Source organism: Trichosurus vulpecula, chromosome 3, assembly GCF_011100635.1.
Source record: "Trichosurus vulpecula isolate mTriVul1 chromosome 3, mTriVul1.pri, whole genome shotgun sequence".
Taxonomy (NCBI): domain Eukaryota; kingdom Metazoa; phylum Chordata; class Mammalia; order Diprotodontia; family Phalangeridae; genus Trichosurus; species Trichosurus vulpecula.
Window position 1 is genome coordinate 295,689,463 of NC_050575.1, and position 11,425 is coordinate 295,700,887.

Below are 11,425 nucleotides of genomic sequence, written 5' to 3' on the forward strand. Positions count from 1 at the left end.
ATAGTAGGCACTTAGTAAATGTTTGTTGACTAACTGGCTACTCAGTACCCTCTCTGCCTATGGACCATCATTTCTGAAGTTTGGGGGCTGCAGTCAAGTCATACATTTCCAAGAAGGGGCAACTTTTCTCTAGAAGGAATGAGGTGGTGGGGAGAAGGGTGTCAGTCATCATCAAAAGCAACTCTGTTCGTTCCCTGGGAGACCCCCCCCCTCCCCTGCCCTTTCCTCCTCCCACCCAGCCCCAGGGAGAGCAGGGACAGAGCTTCTTTATCACCTGACGCTGTGCAGTCACCGATCCCATTGGTGGAGCCGGATTCAGTTGGTCTGTCTCTCTCTCTCTCTCTCTCTCTCTCTCTCTCTCTCTCTCTCTCTCTCTCTCTCTCTCTCTCTCCCTTTTCCCCTCTCCTTCTCTTGCTCTCTCCCCTCCACGTTGCTTTGATTTTTCTTTTTCTCCTCTCTGTGAGGCTAGGGGACATTTCACTGGAGACAGCAGGCAGTGTGTACCCCAGAGAGAGAGACAGGCGCTGTTAGGGGAAGAAGCCGCATGGAAGAAAGGTCTTCAGCTGCCAGGAACCCAGCCAGACAGTGCTGCTGCTTGTAAAGCCGGGAGTGCAGTGCCTTCTGCCGGCCCTAGCCCCGCAGGGGAGCAGGTCCGGACAGTGGTCCCCGTCCTTGCCAGGTCTTCTTCTGCAGTACCTGGTGGAGACAGGTAAGGTGCTCTCCCTCCCAGAAGCAACCTGATGCCCCCGGGGGGGGGGGGCATTGCAACCACTGGGATAATCGGGAAAGGGAGGTGGTTCGGGGCTACAGACTGTGGTCCTCTTAGCATTGCTCCGGATGCTCACCCTGGCATGTGTGTAAAACAAATAGCATGCTCCCCCCCCTTCCCAGGGGGCTTATGGTAAAAGTGAGGACTGGCCTTGGGCTCCAGGGCACAAGACTGCTTGGTCACCTCGTGACCAGTGCTGCTGCAGTGAACGATGCCAATGGGGACACAGCAGGTTGGAAGGAAAGGCTTCTGCTGGCATATGGGCTGTTTGTGGGTATGTGCGTGGCAGAAACATGGGTGCCTGTGTGCGCAGCATGTGCGCATGTTGAGGGGGGTGCAGCTCCCTAGATGCACAGAGATATATGAGTGCAGAGCAGGAGGGAGATGCGGTGCCTGTGTATGGGTTCATGCCAATATGTGTGTTTTAACCTGCATGCCCATGTGTACCAGTCTCTGAGTTCCTGTGTCCATGTGAGTGTCGATGTGAAGAGCACGGGAGCAATTTATTGGTGGAGGGCTACTTTGGCATGTGTTGGCATGTGCACATGTGCAGTAAAATGGGCATGGCATAGGCATGCTGTGTGCATCATGCACACACATACAAGTATGTGGGGGTGTCCCTCCACCTTGGGGGAGGAATGTGCTCCTGTCATCTCTCCATGTGGGGAAGCATAACTGTGGAGCAGGAAAGTGATTGGTAGATGGGAAAGAGAATAAATGTTCGTGTGTGAGGGTGTCTTTAGATTCAGGTCTCTGTGGGCGTATGATCTGCATAGGTTCGTTACAGCCCTGACACACGGTGAACTGTTAAAGCCTGGCTAGAGGCAAGTTAGTCATACGCACATTTCTCTGCTTGGAGGGCACCAAGAGAGCGGGCAATGACCTGTGTGCATGTATGTGCTTGTGGATCAACATGCATGTAGCCTTACTGGGGAGGTGGAGGCATACATCTGTACCTGCTGTATGCACTTACCCCTGAATACAACTTGTGAGTCAGAATGCATATGAGCTAAGACGCACATACATGAAGATGTGTGTGGATGAGACAGCTATGTGGGTGGGATGAGCACGGGGACTGTTAAAACATGGAAGGAAGGTCATCATAGGCGAAAGGTATCGGAATACACAGACGAATGTATTTGTATACCCATGTATTTGCATTTGAATGTAATTTGAATGTATTTGTGTAGCCATGTAGAAGCATGTGAGTTGATACGGACAGGCTATGGAGAGGGGGGTGTACACATGGGTGGATGTATTCACATGTATGTGTATGTGGGGGGCAGCGTCTATCTACGAATGTGCCGCCATGTGGGTGTGAGAGTGTATGTCTATGTGTGTGTACATGAGAGTGTAGGTGTTTCTTCAGGGTGTTGCCTCAGCCTGTCCCTCACACCCTGCCCTTCCCCAACTTATCTGGGCGTAGGAGACTGAGTGGCTCACCCCCACCCTCCATCCACAGGAGCTCTGGCTTTATGGCTTTCCTGGCACCAGCCATCTTCATGCTCCCAGAGCAAGGATGGTGGAGGCTTCTTATCCTTCCCAGATCCTAGAGAGAGCGGGGGAAATATGGAGAGTAACTAGGAGAAGGAGCAGTGGCCCGGGGCCTTGAAGGCCACATTTTCCAGACCTCCCCCCCCCAATACTCCCCGCCTCAGAGAGCAGTTGTTCCCTTTAGTAGAACCTGAACAGATATGGGCATCAGTCTAGGAATTCATGCCTCCTCCACACAAATTGATGAGGGGGCCTCTTGGTTACGTACCAGGGCTGAGCTGTAGCTCTACAGTCATCTCTGTGCACATGGAAAAGGTACAGAGGTTTACTCAGTATTGTCAGTCATGTCCCAGTGATTTGTTAGCTGGTTTATTCTCCTAGGGTTGTTCCCAGGGCAGCAGATTCTATTCTGTAATCCTGTGGTTTCTCCTGGGTGGCATTCAACTGCTTATTTTCCAAAGGATCCTAACATCTACATATCCCTACTCACTCTCATGAACAACCCATGTGACCCATGTGCCATATGCTCTAGAGAGACATCCAAATGGTGCTGCCAATCAGTTAATAAGCCTTTATTAAGCACCTACTATGTGCCAGGCGCTGTGTTAAGTGCTGGCAAGGTACAGGGATAGCTGATTGAGCTTCACAAGTGGCAAGGAGGAATTTTGGATTCGAAAGGCCAAGGTACAATATAGAAATGACACCATTAAAGGCCCAATCCTATCCCCACCCATACACATACATTGTACCTGCCGCCCAAACATCTCAGTTAAATGTGGAGGCTCTGAGCAGTCTTAACTGAAGGGAAAAGTATAAGCCGAACAGTTAGCTAAAAATAAAAGCACCCATTTCTCAGACAGGTACAAAGTAAACCCAGCCTCTAAACCCACCACTGCTCCTCCTAACCCCCTGGAAAATGGACAGAGTAAACAAGGACGTTGCATTCAGAGGAAAACCAGGTATTCTTCTGCAGATACCTAGGTTGGTAAAGAAGAAAAGACAAATGAAAGAGGAAAGGAAAGAGAGAGAATGGAAGACTGAAAGTGAACCAGGGAAGACTAATAACCAAAAATTACATAGCGCTTTGAAATTCACCATACTTTACAGTATACTTTTAGCTCATTTGATCCCCACAACAACTCTGTGCAGTAAGCAGTATCTCCTCATTCTTCAGATGAGGAAACTGAGGCTCAAAGGTTAAATGACTCATCCATGGTCACATAGCTAGTAAACATCAAGGGTAGGATTTCAACCTAGACCTTTCAGGTTCAGAACTCTTTCCACACCATGGGCAGACATGTGATAGAGAGGAGAAGAGATAGAATAGGAAAGAAAGCATGGGGTTGTAAAGAGATCAGAGGGACCAGGGCCCCTCCAATCACTCATCTCCAGACTTCATCCTCTCTCCCTCCTCACATGTAGAATCTACTTCTCTTCAAGGGGCTTCTCTAAGTTGGCATCTCCATGCCTGAGGAAGTCACACCAATAGGTGATATCCTTGATGCCTGGCTAAAAGAGTCACCTTCTTTCCACTGTGGCCCCTTCTAATAAAAACCACCCATGATGGTGCATGGTGAAGCTGGGTAGGAATCAAAAATATAACTTTCCTGCTGTAGAGGGAAGGAAAGTTGGGGCATAATGGATAGCCCGGGGGGTGCACATGTGGCCCTCTAGGTCCTCAGGTGTGGCCCTTTGGTGGACCGTTCACACTTGAGGACCTAGAGGGCCACACATGGTCTCGAGGCTGCTGGTTCCCCTCCCCTGGGATAGCCCATTACCCCTAAAGTCAAAAGACCTGAATTTCGACCTGAGGTCAAAAGATGCTCTCTTCCCAGGGGATAATTTCTCTACTTTCAGTTTCATCCTTAGCTAAATGGAGATCACAATACTCATGCCCCCTAAGTCAGGCAGTCGTCTTCAGGAGATTGATTTGCAAGCCTGATTTAGATGTGAATTATCGCAATCATCCTCTGACATTACTCCTATGAAGTGTCAGAGACGAGGGTAGGGGAAATGTTGGGAGAAAGGGGAATGAGACAGATGGTGCTACAATGAAGTTGGCATTTATTAAACACTTACTACGTACCGGGCACTGATGGGACAGGTAAGAGGGAAAGAGAAAGATATTGTGATAGCAGGAGATACACAGAGATCCCAAGAGACAGAGGGGAGAGAGGAAAGGCTGCCTATTAACAGATCAGGAGGAAAGGCATCCCTGTGACATTAGGATATGATACCCACATCCTATCTGTGAACTCCTTCCATGCACATCTGTTCTGCACCTGTACATGTCTGTGCCACCTGTACAGGGTGGGCTATTGACCTAATTGAGAGTCTGTTTTTTAAAAGTGTTAAAGGAGAGAATACCCACTTCTCTCCAATATCCCCTGTGACCACTGGATCTCTCTGAATCTACCTCCTCTCTCCCTACTGCATTCCCTAAAAGTTACCTCTCACTATCCCCCCTCATTTTCTTTTCCCCATCATCTCCTCCCCTCCCCCACCACTGTCCCTTTCTTTTTTTGATGCCTGCTAGCCCAGAGGCACCCCCCCTTCCTCCCCAGCTCCATCTGCTCAGAATCTGTCCTGCCCTGTGCTTGCAACATTCTCATCGCCTCTGCCACCTGCCAGGTGCCGTCTGCTACGCCTTCCTCTCTGCAGAGAGCTGAGAACTGCAGGGGGCTGCAGAATGGGAGAAGGCACCCTTCCCACCTCCTAAGCTGCGGGAGGAGAGTCCTCCCACTCGACAGAACCCTGGTTCTCCCTAGATGCTTCTCTCAGATCAGATCTGGGGATATGGGGACACTGGCATGGCTGCAATGAACGCCCTCTCTGAACCTAGGTTTGCAAAAGTGTGAAGGTACAGGGTGGGGAAGGGGGTGGGGGGGGACAGGGAAAGTGATAGGAAGAAATCGTCCTGGGGAAGCCATAGGGAAGTAGCATTGACTGCCCACCCCACCCCCATTCCCATAGGAGCTGAGCCAGAGGAGAGCATGGAAATGCTGCTGTCCACCCCACACAGCATTGAGATCAATAACATCACCTGTGACTCCTTTCGCATCTCCTGGGCCATGGAGGGCAGTGACCTAGAGAGGGTCACTCATTACTTCATTGACCTCAACAAGAAGGAGAATAAGAACTCCAACAAATTCAAGCATAGGGTGAGTAGGCGGCACGTTGGGCGACTGTCTTGTTCCCCCTGGGAGTATTTTGAGGGTGAAAAGCCGAGATGAAATTTAGAAATCATACCACCAGATGCTCACCCCTTCACATACACACAAACCCAAACATCTCACAGGAATACCCTTGGGGCAGCTAGCGGGGACAGGCAGTAAGGTGGGGGATCGATACACTACTCCTGAGGTCCAAGTCTCAAGTTCAAATCTAGCTCCAGCCTTAGATTCGGGAACCCCCTGTGGGTGTTGGTTGGGAGGTCCCCATGGACAGGGAGATAATCCTGTCTTCTACCCCAGCTCTCAATGACCAATGGCAGGCAGTTTCACTCCCAGACTGTCTTTATCCCTGCACCGTAGCGCAGTTTGTCGGGGAAGATGTCAGTGTTACCCGCGGTTTCCTTCACCTCTCTTCTACAGAAGGAGGCCTCTACTCTGAGGAGTGTGGAAAGCACAGAAAGAAGGTTTCCACTTTCCCAAACTGGGGGAAAAGGAAGGGAGAAGAGGGAGGTGGGAAAAAACTGGTCCACATGATCATAGAACATCAAAACAGGTTACTCACCATCCCCCTCACTGGAACTATTTCCTTTGATCTGGATGTCTTTTGGCAGGCCAGTTGCCACAGCAACTGAATGCTTAGCATCACCACCATCACCACCACCACCACCATCCCTCTATCACCCCCCCCTCCAACATAAGTCATTTTTTCTTTCCTCCCCGGCTTCTTAGCATTTGCTGTTGCCGTGGAGACAGCCCTGCAGTGCGGAGTGCTCTTGGAGAAGTCTTCCTCAAAAAAAGAAGGCCTCACCACCCCCAGCCTTAGGGCCCTTCCTCCACCAGTCTTTCTTTTCTAGCCCCCAAGAAAACTGGATATCAGGGGAATTGGGGGGCTCAGGGATGCTGGGGACAATCTGAACTATATTAATGATCACATTTGGTATCAGCGGGGAAATGGTTGGTTCATGGGTGGTGGTGTGAGTCTATCAAGCCATGAGCCCTCATTTTGTGAGACCGTCCCGACCAGGGGATGGTGGTGTTCTGGTGAGTAGGAGGGAGATTTCAGGTATGTTGGAGGCAGCAGAGTGGGACAGCCACCTAGCCTGACTCCTAGCTTCTCGTCTTCTTCCCATCCTGTCCTATAGGATGTGCCCACAAAACTGGTGGCAAAAGCAGTGCCTCTGCCCATGACAGTGAGGGGTCACTGGTTCCTGAGCCCCCGCACAGAGTACAGTGTGGCTGTGCAGACTGCAGTGAAGCAAAGCGATGGAGAATACCTGGTTTCCGGATGGAGCGAGACAGTCGAGTTCTGCACAGGAGGTAGGAAAGGACCTTTATGACCCAAACAGTTCCCTGGCCAGGACCTATTTACCTCTAGGCCTAAAGGCAAGGCTCCCCAACAGCCTCCTCAAATGAGCTCCCTGAACCCTAGTTCTCTGGTCTTTGGCCAAGGGGCCAAATTCCCAGCTCTCCCCTCCTCCTGGCCTTTCCACATGGAAAATAGTGCATTCAACCCCCGTTCTCCCCAAATGCAGCCATGGGATGAGTAGAGGGTAATGCACACACATGGCACCCTGCTAGCCTACTTCAACAAAATCCCCCTTCTCCATTGCCAGGGCTCCCTCGCTAGTGTGACCTGAAGGGTGTCGGGAGGGTCTACACCCCCAATGTCTCCTTATGGAGAAGTTCAACACTGTCCTGTGGTGTGGGAGGCTCTTCTAGTCCAGTTACTCTCAGGAAAGGGAGCTCCCTCACAGCTCAGGAACCTGGCACAGATCATTTGATCTGCTATTCTCCTCAGGGACAGAAGAGAAGGGGGGATGAAGGGAAAGACATTGAAAAGAGAAAGAGAAAAGAGCATCGCCAGGGCTGGGGGTGGTAAGCAGTGTCCAAAGCATTGGCTTCAGTGTTTTGCTGAGGGCTGAGGTCTTCCTATGGCATCTGTTAATGAACCAACCACAAATCCAGGATCCAGCCGGTCGTCCTGGGGATTTGGTTGGTCATAATTAGGTGAGGTGGGATTTGCAGGATAGGCTGGGTGGCAAAAGGCGGCATTGCCCCCAGCTGGCACAACACCCGTGATCACTTGGGCTCCTCGTAGATTATGCCAAAGAGCACTTGGCCCAGCTGCAAGAGAAGGCTGAGCAGATCGCTGGGCGGATGCTCCGATTCTCTGTCTTCTACCGGAACCAGCACAAGGAGTACTTCCAGCATGCCAGGTACAGTATGCCTGGGTTCCCCAGAGGTTTCCAGATGAGAGCTTGTATTTCTTGCCCTTGCGTTCTTCCTTCTCCCTCTTTTGGGTCAGCCTTTTCACCTCTCTGTGCACAGGCCATCCCCTCCTTCTAGCCACCCCTGGTTAGACTTGTCTCAGCATCCTTAGCTGAGACCTGGGGGTCCTTACCCAGCACATGTGCATGCCTCCCCCCCATCTAGCTCAGGTGGTAGAACACCGTGCCACTGAAGTTATGGATGGATCACCATGAGAGTCAGATAGCTTCATCCTCTTCCCCAACTCCACCTTTAATACTGAACAGATCCACTGTCTCCCAAATTGACTCCCTTAGTCAGTAAAGAACATCAATGTTAATTCATCTAGAAAACTACCAAAAAGTGTATGCCTTTGGATGCTGGGTTAGTAGACTATATCACTGTCATATGCTAAATGTTAAAATAATAATAATATCCATTCTTATTAGCTTCAGAGAGGGACAGAGGGCTGAGAGAATGATATAGGATAGTAGATCTGGAACTGGAAGGAATCTCAGAGGCCATCTGATCCAACCCCTTTACATTACAAGTGAGGAAACCGAGGCCCAGAGAGATTAAGTACTTCATGCAAGGTCACAGGAGTGGAATTTGAACCCAGGGCCAGGACTCTATCTGCTGCATACCACATTGCCTCCCACAATCTTAATTTTGTTATTAAGTACCTACTATGTGCCAGGCACTGTGCTAAGCACAGTTCCACTTCTGAGGGGAATCTACTGGCATCTTTTTGAGGATAGGATGCCTCTAGGAAAGCAAGGCAGATAGAATGGAAGGAACCTGGATTGGGAGAGAGAAGAGCCAAGGTGTAGCTCAGACCCTGTAGCAGCTCTGTGGGTGACACAGAGCCTAGGCTTGGAGTCAGGCAGACCTGCATTCAAATACAAGCTCAGATACTTAGCAGCTGGGTGACCCCAGGCAAGTCACTTAACTTTCCTGTGACTCAGTTTCTTCCACTGTAAAATGGGGATAACAATGGAACCCACATCTCAGGGTCGTTTTGGGGGCCAAACGAGATATTTGTAAAGTGATTCACAAACCTCAAAGTGCCGTATAATTAACTAACTTTCAGCCCGTCTTTGGGCCAGCCACTTGTTCCCTCCCTGAGCTTTTGTTCCCCCAGTTTATAAAATGAGGGGTTTGGCTTAGGTCGTCTCTGAGTTCTAAGAACTTCTGGCTTGACTGTGCTAGGCTTCTACATTTGGCTCGAAGGGACTAGGGATCAGGATGTCAGAGCCTGGTTGCTGGGGCAAGTTTTTTCCTCCTCTTTTACCCACAAAGCGGCAACAGGCTGCTAATAGACCCCATTCTCTTCCCAATCTCCCTCCTGGCCCAGCAGGACTCACTGTGGGAACATGCTCCAGCCTTACCTGAAGGACAACAGTGGTAGCCATGGCTCTCCTACCAGTGGGATGCTCCACGGTGTCTTCTTCAGCTGCAACACTGAATTCAACACAGGCCAGCCCCCTCAGGACTCCCCATATGGCCGCTGGCGCTTCCAGATCCCAGCCCAGCGCCTCTTCAACCCCAGCACCAACCTCTACTTTGCGGACTTCTATTGTATGTACACAGCCTACCACTATGCCATTCTGGTATTGGCCCCCAAAGGCTCCCAGGGTGACCGTTTCTGCCGGGACCGCCTCCCCCTTCTGGACATTGCCTGTAACAAATTCCTGACCTGCAGTGTGGAAGATGGGGAGCTGATCTTCCGCCATGCCCAGGATCTCATCCTGGAGCTCATCTACACGGAACCCGTCGACCTGTCGCTTGGCACTCTGGGTGAAATCAGTGGACACCAACTGATGAGTCTTTCCACTGCGGATGCCAAGAAGGACCCCAGCTGCAAGACCTGTAATATCAGTGTGGGGCGCTAGGGACTCCTAGGGGCTGGGGGGAAGAGGGGGTGGGTTGTGAGGGGACCGATGTGGAGAGGACAAGGGAGAAGTGGTCATGGGAGGGAACATCAGTTGGCATTGGACTAGGGAGCTGGGCTTCTCTCTTGTCTCCTCCTGACCACCATTCCTATGCCACGCTGCCCTCACTCCCCTTCTCTCCCAGCACTAGTGTTATAGAGGGAGTCTGGGTGAACATATCCCCTTTTTAGCTGGCACTGGCAGCTTCTCACTCCCACTGGAAGCAAGTCACAAAAATCCTTTCTTGTCCAGAAGGGCCTGGCTATTGCTTCCATAGGTGTGGCCCACCCTGTGTCTGATGGATTCGGCAAAGGTTTTGGCCAGGTGTGGGTGGGCTGGCTTTTTTTGAGGCTTCCTTTCTCTTCTAGTCTCCCTGTTCTGCTGTTCCCACTTTACTCTTACCTGCCGCTAGGTAGTACTGCCCTAGTCCTGGATAGGGCTTCTGGTACTCAGTCTCAACCCCGAAGAAGATTCTTTAGGCTCCATCTTCCTGATGCTTGTTTCCAGGAAAGATGTGTAGGGAGGACATGCGTTGGGGAGCTCTTCTCCTCAGCCCCAGCCCACCTTACCCAGAGCCAACCGTAAAACTCCCCCATGTCTTTTTTTGAGCCACATACTCAAATACCTATTCCCTAAGCAGCCCCCATATTCAGGCCCAAACCTCTTTCCTCTATAAATAGTCTCCTTTCAATGTGACTCCTTGGCTGTCCTAGCCCCTGCTATATCCCTAGGAATGGCTACCCTTACCCTACCCCTGGGGCCTCCTGCTTCCCAGAATAGGGGCCTTTTTTCTTTTCCATGCCTTGTGGGTACTTAGCTGTTGTTTTTGGGTTTTTTCCCCTTTCTTTTCCTTCCTGGGAGTTGATGTGCCCTGAGGCACCTGTCCTTTTGTTCCAAAGCAGCAGAACTTAGACTATAATTAATTGGGGTTGAGGCTGGGGAGCAAGGGGTAAGGAAGGCACTGGTACTCAGAAATGCCCTTTCTCCAGCCAGAAACGGACTCTTTACCCCAGTCAGGGCCAGCATGGAGCTGGAGTGCCACAGACTTTCCTCCAGGGCCCCTGGCACCATGCCTAGCTAGGCTGCTTCTCCCTCTGTTTGCCATGGTGCTGTGCGTGTGTTGTACCTGTGCATAAGTCAGACCATGGCTTCTCCCACAACCACCTGCCCAGGCCTTTTCTTTTCACCTGGAGGAGTCTGGCAGAGCCTACCAGGGCCCATTGGATTTTGCCAGAGCAGGTCCCAATTAGACATGGTGTCTCCCTTTTGTTGGGATTATTTGGGACTCCCAAGGAAAAAACATGCCAAGCTTGGAGCAGCCACCCAGGGCTTCTCAATGATTTCACATAGGTGTTACTTAAGTATGATCACAGGTCAGGGGTAGATGCCTAGGAAGGAGTCTGAGAGCAGGTGAATCCCTTCTTGGGACAGGTAGTTAAGGGGAGGTCGGAGCTTAAGTCGGGCAGATAAGGAGGTGACAGCAGCTTTCATAGGTAAGGAGATAACCTGGCCAAAGGACTAGCAGATACTTCTCTGAGAACAAGACAACTTTCTCCCCAGATGGAAAGATTGATTGGCTAAAGGACTGTGTCCCTGGGATGGGGCTGAAGGTAGCTGGTATGACTGAATTGGGCTCTGAGATGCTTGGAAGAGGAGAGGACATAGACACTTCTGGCCCTTCCTGCTCCCTCTGCTTACTACGATGCCAGCGAGAGGTCCTTCCCCTGTGCCCCAGTCCATGTGTCTGACCTTTGCTGATGGCCTGCCTGTGCTGTGCTTACAATGTGCATCAATAAACCACTACCGCCAGA

General features: G+C 50.9%; 1 protein-coding gene across 1 annotated transcript; it reads left to right on the forward strand.

The window, feature by feature from the left end:
- The first annotated feature begins 299 nt into the window (after window positions 1-299).
- Window positions 300-11,425, forward strand: LOC118840756 (phytanoyl-CoA 2-hydroxylase interacting protein). Its single transcript, XM_036748102.1, has 5 exons — window positions 300-709; window positions 5,237-5,424; window positions 6,579-6,753; window positions 7,535-7,652; window positions 9,041-11,425. The coding sequence occupies exons 2-5, from the start codon at window positions 5,257-5,259 to the stop codon at window positions 9,573-9,575; spliced, it is 996 nt and encodes a 331-aa protein (XP_036603997.1). The 5' UTR covers window positions 300-709; window positions 5,237-5,256; the 3' UTR covers window positions 9,576-11,425.